Source organism: Podarcis muralis, chromosome 8 (genome assembly GCF_964188315.1).
Source record: "Podarcis muralis chromosome 8, rPodMur119.hap1.1, whole genome shotgun sequence".
Taxonomy (NCBI): Eukaryota; Metazoa; Chordata; class Lepidosauria; order Squamata; family Lacertidae; genus Podarcis; species Podarcis muralis.
In genome coordinates, this window is record NC_135662.1 from 63,839,932 (window position 1) to 63,859,120 (window position 19,189).

The window sequence follows — 19,189 nt, forward strand, 5'->3', positions numbered from 1 at the left end:
ACAATGAGCATAGAATTTATGTTGACACCACTTGCCATATCTTTCTGCTCTGCAGGGCTGCCCATTCAGATTTGCTGAGATGTGTGCCTTAGGTAGGATCTTGGTAAAATAGTCACTTCCTTGCTCCAATCCACCTAGCTACTTTGTCCTAGCTCTTTGCACAAACCAAGCACTTTTTATCCCAACACCCTATGCTGCTGCTTCCTCGATCACATGGGCAGAATCCTGCAGCTTCAGTTATCTGACACGTGCTCACTCCTGATCAGAGAAACAAGAAGAACGTAGCTCATCTCCCATGCAGCTTTCCCAAGACACATGTTGCCAACTCCCTAGAGACTATATATGAGAAAGAGAAGAGGCCCAGAGAGGAGGAGATGTCTTAACTGCTTCCCTAAATGCCTTACCTTGTGCAATCCTTGTGCTATTCTTTTTTTAAAAAAACAACAACAGATTTGCTGAGGCTTTGTGTGAAAGTTCCAAATAAGCTATTGAAATGCCCCCCCCCCCCAATTCCTTGCCCATTTAAAACTTGAGACACCTGTGGAATTCTGGTCAGGTCCAGAGGGCAGCGCTGGAGGTGCTCACATGCTCCATTGATAAAAGTAAATACGAACTTAATACGTGCAGGTTTGCAGTTTCCTTCTTGAGTCAAAAACCGGTGCCAGAAGACATCCCATTCCCTTGAGAAAACAGTGAGCTTATCCTGAATCAAGCAAAGGTGGGGCTCTTTGGGCTGAAATGTTTCAAGTTGCTGCGCTTGAGTCATATCTGCAAGGGCATGCCTTGTGCCACGCATGCCTAGATTTCTTTTCCAAGAAAAGAAAAACCCACCCTTGGAATTGCAGTTCCTTCAACCATTTTTACTCCCCCAACTTACTTTCCGTGCAGGTGTTCCCTGTTGCCCCATCCTAGTTGCATCTTGTGGCATTGTGCCAAAATACAATGTGTGTTTCAAGCACAACAGCTTGGCTGTTAATTCCATCTTCTTGGAGACTTTGCTTGCAAGGTAACAGGCCGCAGGAGAGAAGGCATTGACATCGATTAATGATGCATTAACTTCTATTAACAAGGCAGGTTTGCAAAGTGAGGGCCTTCTGGGGTTGGTAGCTCTCCGCCAGGGTGAAACGTGTGTACCTTGGACAAAACCACATCTATCATTCCATCACCCCCACCTTCATCATGCTTAAGTGGTTAAGGTAGATCCCCCTTTTCCTCCAGCGTTGTAGACTTTTTGCTTTTTAAAAATCTAATTCTCTAAAATAAGAGTATTAAAAAGATGAGCTAAGTAGGGGGGTGGGATTGGATTTCCCATACTCCTATAGTCCAATGGTACCAATTACCTTGGGTCTCTTCCTCACTAGAGGTCTTTAGCGAGAGGCTCCATTGGAGATGCTCTAGCTCTAGATTGCCTGCATCATTCAAGGGCTTGGGTTAGGTGGCTTTCAATTCCGATGCTTCTCTGAACCTGCAAACTCAAACGATCACATTTAAGAGGCAGGGGTCTTTCTTTTCTTTTCTTTTTACACAAAAAGAGAGACAGACAAAGTTCCAGTCTTTTGTACATGGTACATCTTCTGAACTTTTCCTTCCTATGCCTAATCCTCATAAAAGGCAAACTGGTTTAGACACGATCTCGCTGATAGCATCTTCCTGAAGTGCCTGTTTGTTTTCTCACCTGGATGGTCTAGTTTCTGTTGTCAGCCTTAAAGATAAAGCGGCAAAGGGCACGCGGAAGTTTTCCTGCCCAGACGTCTTCGTAATGAAACGGGAGTGTGATTTCAGTGGGGCTTGCGCCGGAGAACATGGATTCCTCCCGTGAGCTTCTCTCGAATTGCTCATAGCTTCTGCCCCTTTGTTGTCACCCTTGGGTCTAAATTTCCCTTTTGTGCCAATTCTGCAGGACAGAGCTTGAACAGAATGGACTCTTTCATCACACTGCACCTTGCGTTTTAACTTCCCTTTAAGTACCTGTTTACCAACACAGCTTATTAAATAAATGGCCGGCGTCCTAGCTGCATGGTGTTCTCTACAGATGACGGCTGACTCCAGCTCCTATCAGCCTCAGCTAGCATGACCTGTGGTTAGAATTTGGGAACTGTAGTTCTATATCTGGAGGGTCACAGGTTCCCCACCGCTGCCTTAGCCATTAGGCTGGCGTAGCAGCAGTCATTGGCTCTTCTGTGCAGAAGTGCTGAGCCATGAATTCGGGGGGGGGGGGGGAGTAATAGTGCAGAAGAAATTACCCCCAGCATTGCATATTGATGGCTTTGGAAGCAGCCCTCATCCCTAGAGCCTGACACAAGTCTGTTCCAGCATACAGTGGTACCTTGGGTTACATATGCTTCAGGTTACAGACTCTGCTAACCCAGAAATATTACCTCAGGTTAAGAACTTTGCTTCAGGATGATAACAGAAATGGTGCAGCGGCGGCACAGTGGCAGCAGGAGGCCCCATTAGTTAAAGTGGTGCTTCAGGTTAAGAACAGTTTCAGGTTAAGAACAGATCTCCAGAACGAACTAAATTCTTAACCCAAGGTACCACTGTATTAGAGTTGCAAGAGAAGGGGGCGATTGACTGCAGGTTCTGTCCCATGATGTGGAGCAGGGTTCTGTGGCTCATCCACACTTGCTCACTAGAATGTGGCCTGTGGACTGACCTTTGCATGTTGAGAAATCAGGCTTATAAATTTCCTCAGATTGCATGGCGCAAGACTGCATAGCTCAGTAGCAGGGGACAGGTTTGCATCCTGCAGTTCCCAACTCCAATCCCAGGCTCAACTCCTGTTCAGAAGAATCAGGTGATGGTAAGGTGATGGGAAAGACTGCTGGCTGAGACCCTGGAGACCTGCTGCCAGTCAGAATGCAAAACGCCAAACTAGATAGGAAATTAGTTCAACCTGAGATAAGATAGCTTATGCCAATATTCTTCTCGGTTATATTAGATTTTGAAGGGGGTGTGTGGACAACAACGTGTGCTCACTTTTAAAACTCTGCACGCTGGTGAGATGGGTACTATAATGTGATTTCTTTCCTTGTGTGGATTGATCTTTGGTCACCTCTGCTTGCACCATAACAACGTAATCTGTAGAAGCTTTGTTTTCCAAACCATTCTATTCATACTTATATTTTTGAATATCTGCATATGTTATGTTTTGAGTCTCCTAAAGTAATTTCAGAGGCAGCAGAAATAAATATGGTTTTGGTGTCCAAATTAGTGCATTTAAACCAAACAACACATGAGCTGCCACAAAGCAAGTTTGTGCTGCTCTCAGGCACTTCGCATGAGAATCCTAAGAATGTCAGTTTACAACGATCAAGGTTGTGGAGATAAGCCTGGAGGCCTGGTAGTGATTCTTGATGAAAACTCAGCACACTAGTAAAAAAATGCCCACTCCCAAGAAAGGACCAGTGTCCATCTGTTCCAAATTCCAAAATCCTTTCGTTGCCCGTAGTCTTGCAAAAAAAGGTCACTTTTTAAAAGTTCACTTTTGCTTGTGGCTCCTCCTCTTCTTCCATCACATTTGCAATGAACAATATATTCTTATCTATAAATTGTTAATCGGCCATTCCTTCATATCCATGTCATGCACACAATTGCTCTCCATTTTTGTTAATTATGTGCAATGAAAATATGCAACGTGACTGCACCTCTAAACTTGGTTGTGTGGCATGTTCGTTTTTAAGAAGTTCTATATTGTTTTGCTGCTTTCTGTGTAAAGTCAGCTGTTTTCAAACTTGGAGCTGCTTTGTCAGAAGGATAGCGCCAAAAAGCAAAGGAAGCAAAAGAGAGAGGCAACGCCTCAAAATCATGCTGGCATATTGATCTGTAATAATAGTCCTAATATTAAAAAAAAAAAGTAAAATGCCCAACAAGCATAGCTGTCAACTTTTCCCTTTTTTTACGAGGAATCCTATTCGGAATAAGGGAATTTCCCTTTAAAAAAAGGGACACATTGACAGCTATGCCAACAAGTTGCAGTTTATGGCTTGCTTTCTCGGAGGCAGAAGAAAAGTGTTCTTCTGTCAAGGCAACGCGTCTGCGAAAAGCATTTGTCAGTAGCGTTTTGAGGTTTTGCCGTCCCTTTCCTGTTGCTTGGTGCCTCCTTCATGTCTCCTTTCCCCCCAAGCACATTGCTCAAATAGCAAGGCTTGTTAATTTTCTTTCTGTGACTTACACGTCACCCCTTAATCTTTTCAAACCCAAGTTCATGCACTGGGTGTGGAGGTGTGTGAGAGAGTCCCCATCCATGAGTCTTCAGATGTTTTGGGAATTCTGCTCTCCGGCTTTGATCTTGCCCTGAGCCTAGGCGTGGGTTCTCCTAACAGAATTACTGTATAGTAGCTTGTAGTATGTGCAGAATGTATCCCTAGAACCTAAGGTCTTGAACAGATTGGATGCAGTCTAAGGACATGTTCACAGGATTATTTGTTTTGGGGGTCGGGTGCAATGCAGGCAATTCGTCTCGCCAGCACAGACCACCTGGCTGTTGCATTATTCCACTCAAATACAGAGGAACTGGTAGAGTCTGCATATCCTCACTTATTGCCACTAAGGGGAAAATCCTAGGAAGAAGTCACAAGTTATTCCTAGGGTGCTTATAGTTGTGACCTACACAGCACCACAAGGGAAACAGGTGGCGCTGTGGGTTAAACCACAGAGCCTAGGACTTGCCGATCAGAAGGTCGGCGGTTCGAATCCCCGTGGTGGGGTGAGCTTCCGTTGCTCGGTCCCTGCTCCTGCCCACCTAGCAGTTCGAAAGCACAAAGTGCAAGTAGATAAATAGGTACCGCTCCGGCGGGAAGGTAAATGGCGTTTCCGTGCGCTGCTCTGGTTTGCCAGAAGCGGCTTAGTCATGCTAGCCACATGACCTGGAAGCTGCACGCCGGCTCCCTCGGCCAATAAAGCGAGATGAGCACCGCAACCCCAGAGTCGGTCACGACTGGACCTAATGGTCAGGGGTCCCTTTACCTTTACTTACACAGCACCAAGAAAGGACTAAAAGCAGTGGGGCAACTTGTTGAACAGTGGCATGTATAATGGAAAAATAATAATTCTGTGTTCTTTTGGGAGTGTTTGCAGGTGTGCCCTGAATTGCTTTGCATCAGATAATTTAAACATGGGATTTCAGAGCGACCGTTAGAAAAGCCCTGCTGGCTCAGGCCCAAACACCCACGTAGTCAAACATTTCATTTTCACAGTGGCCAACTAGATGCCCATGGGGATCCTGCAACAACAATTTTCTCTGCGCTTGTGATTCCCAGCAACTTGCATTCAGAGGCATGTTGACAGCGAAGACACACAACTCCATGGCAGAGTGATGGAAATGTTTTCAGTTTAGTTCTCAGCAGTGCAGCTGCTGATCTTTCTCTCTCTGCAAGAGAAGTACAGCTTAATGCTGAGCTTCCTAAGTTATTCTTTGAGAACAGTTAACAAACATGCTTTGAATGGAATGGAGCAATAGCCAATCCTAGCCCATTTAGTATTGAGCATAAGAAAGAGAAAGCGAGATGTTTGCAAGCACACATACCTTAATTTTTTAAGTGTGCACTTAAGTGTTGGCATAGCCGCCATTTCTGTAAGTGGTGAGTTCTGTTCCCCTCTGCTGACTTTCTTTCCCTTTCCCATATGGTTTATCATCGAGTCTTTACGTTACAATTGTCCAGGAACATAGAATGCTCCCAATGTCATTTTATTCTGCCTTGCTTGTTGTTATGAGCATTGACAGCCAACTTCTTATGTTCAGATTACGCTCTTGATCATTCGAGTATGCAGGCAAGTTGCGTGCAAAATGAGAAAATGGGAGGTGATGTGACAGGCAGTTCGCCGTCAAACTCCCATGCTGAATTTCATTTTCTTTGTCTTTACTCCCCTTTTAAAAAACACACACACACAAAAAAAACCCAGAATAAAATTGGTGACAGTTTCTTGGTCTTGTTTAAAAGAGAGCTGACAAGAAAGGTACATTCTGATATTTGCTCATTCTTGCATGCCAAAGCAGAACCAGTTGGGCAAGTTGGAGTGGGTGGGAGTTGAATCTAGCTGCTTGTTAAGGTGGAACCAGAGCAGCAGTTACCCAGAAGCGCATTTGAGAGAAACATAATCAAGTGATTTGTTTTCCTCATTCTCTTTGTAATTTCGTGTACTTCCTTGTGAAACCTAACTTAGCCCTATAGAGCGATTATTCAAAATGGAGCACATTGATGCTCATTCAAGCATTTATCTTGTGCACTTAGTAAAGCCTTCTGCCTGCGGTTTTATTTCATATGTACTAATTGTGAATTGATTCTCCAAATCTGGATCTTTACGTAGTAAAAAATGACAACAAACAAAGGTGCAAGGTTAACTGGTTATCAGGCCCAAAGCCAGCAGGGGAACCAGACTCTGAGCTTTCCTTTCTTTAAAAGGAAGGCAAGTCTCTAGCCCCCCTACAAAAAAAGTTAGGAAGCAAAATGTTAAGTATCCATCTAAGTAACTTCATTAAGATGAGCTAACTTGACTGCTCCCACCACTCAAGTCTTTTTAGACAATGAGTGACATCAGAGCTGTGATTGAATGTGAGTTGTTTGGACAAATGGGGTCTGTCCTGAAGATCAGTTGTTTTCCTTCCTCCTTCTCTTTAGTTAAAAGTCCAATTAAAAGATGGAGCTTTCTGGAACTGTGTCTTCTTCTTCTGATGTTTGTGGACTTTTTAGTGCAACTGGATATCTATATCAATGTTTTCCCATTGTGTGATCATCCGTCCTCCTCTCACCCCGGGGACCTTGGAGGGAGATGATTGTGCTTATGTCCTTTTAGATTTAGGGTGTGGTTAAAATGCCCTAAGAGGCTGAAAAATTCCTCCTTGCTACAAGGAAGAATTGTGAGAATCACTGCTATCTTTCTTTTTTTATATATATATCATGCCTGTGAGACAAATTGAGTGAAACTGGCTTAGGAGAAACTCACTAGCTGTAGCATATATATGTTATGAAATGATATATAAGGTAGGAAAAATATAGGCATTTGTACTTCACTGGAATTTCATCAGAAACCTGAAGAGCTTCCTCGTAGGAAATAAACAGAAACCATGATGCTGCCATGTTTCTTAAAAAAAACCCCAAAACTCACACATTAAGAGTCCTTGCTTTTCTGTACTTGCTTAATACAAATTTCCCATTCTCCATAGTATTGCACCTCTCATTATTTGGAGAATGCGTGTGTTTTGATCTCTGTGTCATTAATTCTCTGCTTCAAAAGCTGTAATGAATTGCCCTGTGGCTGATCATCTGGTGGGGTCTGGAGACTATTTTATCTGGCAACTGATGGTGAGAAAAGTAGTGTGTAATCACATATATCTACTCAAAAGTTCCCTGTTAATGGAGCATAGGATTGTATCCTAGTTGTGTTTTTAATTCTGTATTCTTAAAACTTCATATTGAATTTTGCAATACAGGGAAAACTGATTATTTTCATTCAGGTTTACTTCTGCAAATAGGAAATAACTAAAATGATATTTTTTAAAAGATGCACTAGTAAGATATGTGTAGGGTGCCTTTTAGGGATTAAACTTCATGGCCATGTCATTATTGTATATCATTTTTGAGATGAGCTAAAATGTGTGGCTGAGAGGGTTTTTTTGCATGCTCTCTGTCAAATATCTGTTGAAGGCAAGTCTGGGAAAAGTGAAAGGCATCTAATCTTGCTAATTAAGATTACACTGTAAAAGCACTGCAAAGGGCCAGCGTGGAAAGAACTGTTCTCATTGTATTTTGTACCGCAAAATCTCTGGTATTGCTAACTCCATTAATCTCTGCCCTACCCTTATTTGAGAGGGGGAGGAAACCTGTTGAACTTGTAAAAAGAATAAACCAATTTACTGTACTGAATAGCAGGATCATTCCAGAATATACAATTTCACCAGTTATTACACACAAAATTCCAATTTATCCTTCAGGTTATGATACTGGTCTGGGGCAGCCCATCCCATTTTGCCGCCCCCCACTGAAGCCTTGCTTACTGGGGTTGCGTGGCAACAGCTTCTGATGAAATCTCATTGAACTCTCGCGAGATCTTGCCAGAACCCACTACTGCTTCTCCAGTGGTGGGTGGGGCATCAGCAGGGGTCCCGCCCCGTGAGATTCCACTGCCCAGGGGGACTTCCTAAGTCTACTTCCTGGTCTGACCATGATACTGGTAATATAATATAACATGGCAATTGAGGTGTCTTCTCTTGTTGCTGTAGATCATCAGCGAGGGATGTTTCATTGTTGACAATTAAGCTTTAATATAAACAATCAGCTTACCTCCGACATAACCAGATACAATTTATGGCGCAATATATGGGTTGAAGGCACATTATAGATAAGTCACATGAGTTAATATAATTTAATTATCATCATCGTCGTCTTCCTTTTGGTTCAGAATCCATAGGGGAACAGCTGGCTCATTTTTTTAATATATATTCTCTTCTCTTCCCTTTCCCACCTGATTTTAGACATATGAAAATCCACGAGAAGGATCCAAATGGCACTACTACAAGTACAGCGCCTGCCTCCCCACTGAAACGCAGGCGGTTGTCCACAAAACGAAAACACAGCCTAGAAACCGAGGCAGACAAAGAGGAGCGAATTCCAGCCAAAAAGGTTTTTCTAGAATGCTTTCTGCAAAATTTCACCATACGTTGAAAGCACACCCAAAACACATTTGCAGCACGTGACTTCACCCAAGGAATCCTGGGAGATGTGATTTCCTCCTCACATAGCTACAGTTCTCAGGATTATTTGGGGGACGTCATGTGCTTTAAATGTTTATGGGATGTGCTTTAAAAGTAGGGCATGGCTCTGCCCGAAGTTAGATTCTCCCCCTTCCCCTTCCCCTTTCCCTTTATATCTTTCCATTTATTCCAGGGATGGGGGAACCTGCAGCCTCCTAGATGTTTTTGGACTCCAACTCCCATCAGCCCCAGCCAGTATGGCCAGTGGTCAAGGATGATGGGAGTTGTATTTGGACAAAAATATGGGGGACTGCAGGTTCCCCCATCCTTGATTTATGCGTGGGGTTGGGGTTTTTTTTGAAGAAGAAGAGGATGATCAGCTTAAAATTAGACATTAGAAATTCTCTTCATCACATGGCAATGGAAGAGAGGAGGTGGGGGCATTATAATAGGCTTGTGGTTGCCAAAAAGTTCAAAAATGTAGGTGTGTATGTGTGTGTGTTTTGTACACATTCATTTTTATGAAGTGACATGTGCTATGATGTCACCTGTAAGGAAGTAGGATGCTTTCGAAGGTGGTTTGAAAGTCATACACGCCCTACATCCCTATATGCATCAGACCTGCCCACTCAGTCCCTGAGCTGGGTCTTTCTTTTGCTGAGCAGGGAAGGTCCGGTGAGGGCTTTCATTTGTGTTTGCCTGAATGGGAGTTGACCCCTCCATGCATCTGGGGGCGTTGCTTTGTCAGGGACTACAACCAAGTGGAGAGTTTGATTCGTGTTCAAGCAAATGCAAGTCAGAGCCTGCCCCCCTCCATGAACCTCCCCTATGGACCTCCCTTGCTCAGTGCAGGACGATCAGGGCCAACGCACCCAAGATTGGATGTGTCCCAAGGTTTTGCGGGCGGGACTTGGTTGCGTGCCTCTGTCCTGTCATGGCTTTTAACCAGGGCACATTCAGGCAAGTTTATGAGCACAGCCTTCTGCGTTGCTTCAGCCTGGTGCCGTTTTAATGCAGTACAACGCTGGGCAAGTGGGAATGAACCTGACAGATGGCTGCTACTGTGCAGACAGACACAAAGGAAATCCAAAGGTCCGAATGATCATCTCCATTTCTGCAGTGGCTGACCTGAAAAGAGGATGTCACAAAAACAGCTTGAGCGAGGCAAACCTCATTGAATACAGCATTTTTATGTCTGCTGTTCTTATAAGGCTCTGTTGATTAAAAATACTATTGTTTTTCTCCGAATCCCTCAAATTTCATGGCTGGCAATGAAAGCTTCCCTTCTCGGAAAGCTGTTTTCTTTGATGTAGAAACATAACAAGGCACCCTCCTCCCCTTATGCGTTCATATTCTGTGTGGTGGGGAGTATTTAGTCTTGGGCAAAACAAAGGGAAGGTTCAAAGCAACCCAAAGAGGCTGGAATCACGCTCCATGTGAATTTGTGCGCTCATTCAGGTTTTTGCGTGAGAGAATTCTCCCTTCTCTACCAAACAGGCCGTGGAGGAACTGCAAAGTGGTGAAGCTGAGAAGAAGGCCGAGGATGAAGTTTATCGTTGTCCAGTGTGTTTCAAGGAATTTTCGTGCAAGTATGGGCTGGAAAGCCACATGGAGGCGCATCCAGACACCTCACTGAGGTAACGAAAGAGGGAGATGTGGCTTGTTGTGGAAGATGGCTGTTTGATGCAAATGTATGTTCCAACACATTTTAAGCCCTCTTGAATTCAGTAGGACTGAGTAAATGAGGTTATTTGAATCTGACTTGAGGTTACGTTTTTGTTAAAACTATTTAAATGTTCTTCCAGTTGTTGTAAGTTTTTGACCAAGTGGCAAAAGCTTTGGGGGTTGGCATGGTGCTGATAGGATTTTTGTGTTGGCAAGTCGTGATGAACCATTGTAGGGGAAAGGCTATGGTTTCGTAGTTGAGCCATCTGCGTTGCATGCCAAAGGTCCCAAGTTCAGTTCCCGGCAGGGCTGGAAGACACCCTCATCCTGAAACCATGGAGAGCTGCTGCTGCTCGTAGTCTGGGTAGACAGTACTGAGCTTTGACAGACCAAATGGCCTGATTCAGTACAAGACAACGTCCCACGTTCTATGTAATCTGCTTCTTGCAAATGAGATACCAGAGTCCAGATGCACTCCGTATGTTAAAGCACATGTGAAGAGACTGCATAGCTAAGCTCCCCCATCAGTGTGCCTGATGGTTGCGCATTTGGCAGCGTGGGAAGAGGCCCTGCGTGCATTTTAATGTATGAGCATATAATGCCTCCATGTGGTTGCTGTTGAAGGGGAATCCTTGGCAAACTGAACAAGATTCAGTTTGGAGAAGCTCAGCATGCATTGATGGATGTAGCTGAGTTCCTAAGGTACTCCTTTTATCAGGGAACTATTCATGTTGAGCATGTTAAAATCCAGGATTTGGGGGCTAGAGCCAAGTGCGCAGGACTTTTACTAGGAAAGGTAGCACATGTTGGGTTTTGCTTAAAACAAAAATCCAGTTTAATTGTATTAGTTTATTAATTGGGTGAGTGTTTCTTTGGCCCCTGGCATTTGTGCTGTGAGGTTCCACAGGGTTCTCTTCTTTCCCCAGTGCTGCTTAATATCTATGTGAAGCCATTGGGAACAGTCATTAGATGTTTTGGAGTGAGGTGTCCCCTGTGTGCCAATGACACGCAGCTCTGTTTCTCTGTAACATCAGAAGAGGCTGTGAAAGCTTTGAACCTGTGTCTGGATTCAATGTTGGTGGACTGGATGAAACTGTCTTTGAATCCTGGGAAGACAGAGGCTCTTTGGTTGGGTGGCTCCCTTGTTCAGGAAATTGGCAAGTTACCTGTTCTGGATGGGGTTGCACTCCCTCTGAAGGAGCAAGTGTTAATTCCATGGGGTTTTTCCTGGGTGCGTCCTTGTGACTAGAGGCCCTAGTGTCATCTGTGGCCAGGAGTGCCTTTTACCAGTTGATTTGCCAACTGCGGCCATTCCTCAACAGGGATAGCTTGACTGCTGTAGTCCACACATTGGTAACCTCACGGCTATATTACTGTAGTGCTCTCTGTGTGGGGCTGCCCTTAGTCTGGTTTGGAAGCTCAATCTGTTGCAGAACTGCACTGGTTGCCCATCTACTGCCAAGCCAGGTTCAAGGTTATTGCATTGACTTGCAACGCCCTGAACAACTTAGGTCCAGGCTATCTCAGGGACCACCTGAACCCTTCCATCCCAGCTTGATCACCGAGATCATCTTCAGGAACATCTCTGATTGTTCCCCAAGTTGGCGAGGCTCATTTGATGGCAATGACAAACCAAGCTTTTCATGTCATTGGCCCGGTCCAGTGGAACACCCTGCCACTAGAGATTATGGGGGTGCCTTCTGTGTCAACTATTAAACTTTTCTATTCTGCCAGGTCTATGCAGGCCATTAAGGGTGCATCCACCACAATGGTCTACTGAAGCTTTTAATTCTTTTGCTTTTAACTTGTTTTCAACTTGTTATAAATTTGCTACATGGTTTTATATTGTTGTGAACCGCTGTGATATATTTTAAAGATAAAGCGGTATATAAACAAACAAACAAGATTTGTTACACTGCCTAGTAACTAATGTTCTCAGTAAACAGTACAATTTAAGAACCTTTTTTTAAAAAAACAAACAAACAAGAAAAACCTTCATCACCATAGAATGCTGCCGCTCCTTGCTTCTCATTAACTTTTTTTTCTGTGTAAGATTTGGGTGACCTGGCTTGGATTGGTACAATGAGTGGGCATGAACTAGTGACAGGCCTGCCCCCCCCACCCCCGTTCTGGTATTACCAAATGAGCAACGTTCATCCCAGGGCAAAATAAAACCAAGAACAAAAAATACCTTGGATTTTGGTATCGCCTTGGTGAGTGAGCCCTATTATCTTCTGAAATACAAAAGTCTGGAGGACTAAGCCCCTCCTTTGTTTACCCACCGAAGGAAAAACACATCCTTAATCCATTGATTAGGTAAGAGAGACTCTTCCCCGCCTCTATCCCCCCCCCCCTTTTTAGGGCAGTCTCTTTTGATGATGTAAAGCCTTTACATTATGCATCTTTGCCAGATAATTATGGTAAGGACAAGTCTCCTGGGGGAGTGGGAATAATGGGACCTTTTGTTATGTTAGACAACTGGCTGGAGCAGTGAGGCCTCTTGCCATGGAATTAACTCTTCCCATTGAGCCTCTCCTCCTAGTGAACTGTCCTAAGTTACACCCTAATTAGCTGCATTAGCTAGACAGAGCAAGGCCATCTCAGGGTTGTCTCCTGTGAGGGACCATTATTATCTCTGGCTGGTGTTGGAGGCACAACACTATCCTTTTCATCCTCGCTCCCCTCCTGCTAGGGCTATTTAAAGGCAACAGTTTTCTCTGCAGCCTGCCCCACCAGAGAGGCTCCAGCTATTTCGGTGCGTTTACATAGGAATGACCGATATAATTAGCAGAGCAGGGAAATGCCACACAGCCAATAGGGCAAACAAGAAGCCGCCTCGGCCTTCTTCTCTCAGAGCCTTTTTCCTTGTGTGCCGCTTTCTATTCCTGCCAAGGCTATAAATCTTCTCTTAAATTGCTCATCGGCTTCAGAGACTCAAAACACGGTTTTCTGAAAGCTGCAGGGCCGATACACTTTAAAGTTGTGTTGCCTTCTTATCCTGCCTTTTTCTCCAAAGGTTCTCTGCTCTGTATCACTGCTCCACTACTCAATTTACCACAGTTCTCTCGCATGGTTTCAGCTAAGGCTGAGCAGTGTCTGGTTTTCAACATCATGATATAACCCCAGCTAAACAGCGCTATATACCAATAGATCAAAATGTCTGAAATAAGGATGGAACTATGTACAGTGGTACCTCGGTTTAAGAACAGTCCAGTTTAAGAATGATTTGGTTTAAAAATCTCCACAAAACCGGAAATAGTGTCTTGGTTTGAGAACTTTACTTCGGTGTAAGAACGGAATCCGAATGGCGGAAGGGCCCCGGCGGGAGGCCTCATTAGAGAAAGTGCGCCTCAGTTTAAGAACGGTTTTGGTTTAAGAACGGACTTCCGGAATGGCTTAAGTTCGTAAACCGAGGTACTACTGTAGAGACAAACAGGATAACGTCTTGGCAACTGCTACTACTTAGAGGTCTAAAACCTGTACGTTTTTACTTACCTTTAACACGTTACAACAGAGCAACGGGTGGCAGGAATCACGAGAGAGGCGATGACTGGCTTCGTGATTTCCCCCGACATCATGATTTTTTACATAGCACACATACACAGCGTGATTTGCGATATATTGCCATGTCGGATACAGTGGTACCTTGGGTTACATACGCTTCAGGTTACAGACTCCGCTAACTCTGCTTCAGGTTAAGAACAGTTTCAGGTTAAGAACGGACCTCCAGAACGAATTAAGTACTTAACCCGAGGTATCACTGTATTGGGAAACAGTTACCGCAGTGTGGACTTCACACCGATAATGGGTGATGTATTGATACCTCGCCCAGCCCTAGTTTAGGCTGAGAACCAGGTTTGATCCCTAGCGTCTCTAGTTAGGGCCGGGAAGGACGTCTGCAGAGGTGCTCAGCCAAGGAGGTCTGAACTGCTTGCTTGCAGGGGGCTTGTGCCCTCCACCACACCATCTGTTTTGATCTGCCTCCATCCCCCACCCTTTCTCTGGCCTTTCTCTGATTTCCTACCTCCTGTATGAAATTAGGCTGAGGATTGTCAGTCCCGTCCGAAACACTCGTTCCATTAGCGCAAGAGCTTCCCCTCTCCTCCTATGTTCCGTCTCCAATTTTGCTCCTAGTGTTGTGGGAACCCCAGAACAGATTTAAGGGGGTGCACGGGAGGAGGCTATTGGAGGGGAAGTTGCGTTTTCCAAGCAGAAATCCTTGTGCTGATGGAATGTGTTGCTTAGCACTATATTGGATACAGGCCTAAATGTTTAGTAATGGTGCTAGTCCCTTTTTTATTTTTTCAGGCAAAAGGGTGGTAATAGCTATAAGCTGTCTTGTTGGTCCAGCTACACACACACACACACGGGTGGGGGAAGCTTTTTAACTTTGGCTTCTTCTTTGGACATCACAGCGGCTCTTGAGAGTTGCCACTGTGCCTTCGCTCCGCTCACCGGCAACTGCGGAGCAGCTGTTTGATGATGCTGTTTCTCCTCCTCGGAGCCCATGTGTGGAGAGACAGAGGAGGGTTTTGTCCCGAAAGGAGAGCAATGTGGCAAGCTGGCTGGTGTTAACAGGGACGTTAACCAGTGCACATTTTGACAAGGGTGAACAATGAAATCCTTTCAACAAGGAATAAGTCTCTTGCTTTAAAGTGCTAACTGGTGTGCCTTCTTTTCAAAGCTGCTATATAACTATGTTAAAGAACAGCATTCCTCTCTATGCTTCCCTCCTGGAAGCGAGTTTGATTCAATTTTGTTTTCCAAACAAAGTAGCATTTTTGTAGATTTAAGAAAATGATTTCTGTTAACGACCAGTGTGTGCTATTTTCAGTGTAAATGATTAAGCCTCGCATTGGGTCAGTGCAGCTTGGGTTAATTTTTTGTTTTATTACAGTGGCTAACATCTACATGATTGTTATTTAAAGGTAGTATAGGCCTAGGCACTAACACAGGGCATGTTACAAAATTAGGTATTTCTGGATTCCTGTTGGCTTTTACATGAGCGAAGTTAACTATGTGCTTAAACGCCCATTGAAAATAAGCAGAACCTAAAAGGCTTGATGTAAAATGGAACAGAGTTTTGTCTTTGAAAATGCATTCACGTATGGATAATCAAAGTGCTTTTGAGCATGTACAGAGTGCCTTTCTTTCACTGCTAAGAACCCGCAAGCAAGGAATGCACAGTAACACAAAAAAGGGATATAAATTCAACCCACCCACCTTTTTCTAACATGAGCTCAAAGTGGTATATATGGTTCTCAATGCTCACAGCAACCCTGTGAGGTAGGTAAGTCATCCAGAGTGTTGTGTGGCCAAGTGGGACTGCCTTGCAAGCATAGCATCTTCTGCTGTCATTTGTCACTCTGCTTAACTCCTTCTGTCTCCTTCAGTCTCTGTGTTACGTAACTCAGCCCTTCCTTATTTGACTTGACAGTCTGTGTGGGGTATTCTTGTTAGACTGCAAGCTTCTCCCTCCCTCTCTTTTTTTGACATCATCACGCACAAAGTATTTCCATATGTTTCTAAAGCTTTTTCAGTTTGAGGTGTCCAGCTCCTTGCTTTTAAATAATGCTCACTCGGAAGCCATTAAACAGAAGAAGAAAAGGGTGCTGTTTTTTTAATCTACTTTCTTCAGCACCTACAAATGTTTTGCTCTTATTGTGTACTTTTCTCCTATAGTCGTAGTAGCAGCAGCAGCAGAAATTAGGCCCAAAAATGTGAAAAGGAGTCTCACTATATTTAAGCAAATATTTGTTTATTTTTCTTACCCTTTATTACAGTTAGTACTAAAGCGTTGAGAGGCCACACGAGTGCTTATTGTTAAGCTGATTTAAGTGTATTCTGGTGCTCAGCTTGGCAATGCCAGTCCAAGAAACTGGCTTCCTGAAGCAGAGGTCAAATGGTACCTTTGCCCCTTGTGGAATTACCATGCCCCTTGCAAGCTGTTGTCTATGGTGCCGCCCGGTTGCTACCTATCCATCTTGAAAAATAAAGGCAGGACTCTTCCTTTTACTGATGTACGGTAGTTGCTGGGGAGCAGCAAAACAACTCGCCAGCTGCCTCTGTGTTTGCTCCTTTTACACCACAAATAATGGCGTCCATGGTGGTAGGAGGCTAGTCCATTAACAAGCAAATGTTGTGGACTAGTAACTTTTGACATTTGCAAGACCACGCTGGGATGAGATTAGGTCTGCTACTCCTTGACGCAGGTGGCGCTGTGGTCTAAACCACAGAGCCTAGGGCTTGCCGATCAGAAGGTCGGCAGTTCGAATCCCCGCAACGGGGTGAGCTACCGTTGCTCGGTCCCTGCTCCTGCCAACCAAGCAGTTCGAAAGCCCGTCAAAGTCTGGCGGGAAGGTAAACGGCATTTCCATGTGCTACTCTGGTTTGCCAGAAGTGGCTTAGTCATGCTGGTCACATGACCTAGAAGCTGTACGCCGTCTCTCTCGGCCAGTAAAGCGAGATGAGCGCTGCAACCCTAGAGTCGTCCGCGACTGGACCTAACGGTCAGGGGTCCCTTTACCTTTACCTTTACTCCTTGAGCTGCTTGAGATTTGCTCCAAAAAGTCCTTGTTTTCCTGGTATACTGCCTCCCTGCAGTACCAGTGAATTATTGAGGTCAGTAGCAGGGGAAAACATAAGAGTTTGTTAATATTTCCCTCAGCCCTTGCCATCTTCCATGGACTCAAGTGGTTTGCTAAATAATAGTATCACTGCAGCGTGCGAATTGCAAGCGTTTTTGAGAAGCCCAAGTGGGGTTTGCAAATCCTGGGAGACCTTGAGAGTTGAGAGAGTGGACTTACAATGACCCTCATTGTCTTTCTGGAGAGATTTAGAAACAAGGTGCCAGAGAGTAGGTGGGAGGTCTTGGGAAGAGTGGTGTGTTGAAATCAAGAGTGTCTGGCTGATACAGGCTGTTTCAAATGTTTCTGGGTGACTACTTTCCCCTGCTGGCTTTTGCTTCAGTTTTCCATCTGCAGTCATGACAACAGGTGTTGAGTGTTACTTCAAATGCTTTCTGGCCTTGCGGTGATTCTGTACTCACATTATATGAAGCAATTCCAAGATACCTTCTCTCTCTGTGAAGCGTTGCCTATAAATTTTCCCTAGGGCTCTGAATTTGCAGTGGTCTGTGTTGCAGTGGCTGTTGCAGTAATAGTAATAGTAGCAGCAGCAGCAGCAGCAACAACAAGCAACTACGCCAGCCTGTCAGCAACGCCTGTAAAAGAAAAAAAGTGGAAAGTGAGGTGTTCCAATGGGTTCAGGAAGCTGTTTTCTTGAGAATTGCAGTGATAGCAACGTGCTATGAGGATTGGACAAATCACTGAGTTGAAGCAGTTGCAGGAGGCAGCATCTTCTGGAATAAGTATAAAGAAAAGGGAAATTAAAAAACAAGACAAAAACAGAACTTGAAAGGCAATTGGAAAGCTTTTTTGTGCTTGATAAAACTGCTTCCTGCACCCATTGAAGTCGTTCTCTTTGCATTTCGACTTGTGGTGCTCACTTATTCAGGATGACAAGCAAAGATTTATGTTACAAAATAAAAATAAAAATGCTATACTTAGGAAAAACCCAATTTCCAATGAAATATATCAGAGCACTTGCATTTACATACTGCACCAGATGAAGAGGACTGGAAGGGGACTCCAAATGATAACATGGAAAGTTATTTAGATAGTAAAGATTTTAAAAAATCCATATATTCCAAACCTCTGAGGAATGGCTGGCTTTCTGCCATATTTGTATTGTGTGACCAAAGAAGACACAATGGGACACAACAATCTCAAGGACCAGGGAGGGTGGGCAAGGATTTGCTGCTGGGACAAGGAACTCCAGGAACTGGTAGTGGAATGGGGGTGGGGAGGGATTTGAGGTGTCAAAATGCCAATGACCAGTCCTTTGGACATACCTACCCATTGTATGGCCTATCAGGCTGGGTTGTAGCCTATTGTTTATGCATTGCAGTCTAAGTATCTGGCCTTTGTTGAGGATCCAGGAGTCTTACTAAGCTTGTAGATATGGCTGGTGAGCTGCCTGCAGCTTGGGTTATAAGCTGGCTGTGCTGACTTCAACTACAGATTTTCCAGGATGTGCTTCCTTTTGATGCAACTCTGAAAATACTAACTCAAGTATGGTACATCCTTGGGTTGCATTCCCACACTGTCACCATCCCCTCACACTCTTCTCCAATGCCATGGCAGTGGTACGGAGAGCTGGATCTGAGCCTCTGTGTATCGAGCCAAGGGTATATAGCTGGCAGACTTTTCCTTCTTGTAGCCTCAAAGGACTGCTGACCTTCTAAGACTAGAAGAGGGACAAGAGTAAGAAAAACGGGTGCAGCTTGCCCTTAGGCAAGTTGTAAAATATAAACTGTTGGTTTTGGTAATGTACTGGTATTATTTGATAAGTACATAGATGAAAATAGATGGGTGTTCTGTTTTCGTTGGGGTACCGAACATTTAACCAGGTATGTGACAAGGTACTTTAAAATTCTTCATAAGTTCTTTTTCTTCTCCTCCCTCCAGGTGTGACATCTGTTGCCTTTCCTTCCGCACGCATCGGGGTTTGTTGCGGCATAATGCGGTTATTCATAAACAACTTCCAAGGGACCCACTGGGAAAGCCTTTTATTCAGAATAACCCTTCGATTCCTGCAGGCTTCCACGATTTGGGATTCACAGATTTCTCCTGCAGGAAATTTCCTCGCATTTCTCAGGTATCTGCCCCATTTGGCTTTCTTTCTTTCTTTCTTTCTTTCTTTCTTTCTTTCTTTCTTTCTTTCTTTCTTTCTTTCTTTCTTTCTTTCTTTCTCTCTCTTTGGGAACAAAGC

General features: G+C 44.3%; 1 protein-coding gene across 21 annotated transcripts in view; it reads left to right on the forward strand.

The window, feature by feature from the left end:
• RREB1 (ras responsive element binding protein 1) overlaps positions 1 to 19,189 on the forward strand; it is a 122,855-nt gene that overhangs the window by 83,350 nt on the left and 20,316 nt on the right. For all 21 annotated transcript variants that reach the window (XM_028737793.2, XM_028737785.2, XM_028737802.2 and 18 more), the window contains 3 exons: positions 8,474 to 8,621; positions 10,190 to 10,329; positions 18,886 to 19,075. In XM_028737793.2, coding sequence (XP_028593626.2) covers positions 8,474 to 8,621; positions 10,190 to 10,329; positions 18,886 to 19,075 — 478 coding nt within the window. The remainder of the gene's footprint in view (positions 1 to 8,473; positions 8,622 to 10,189; positions 10,330 to 18,885; positions 19,076 to 19,189) is intronic.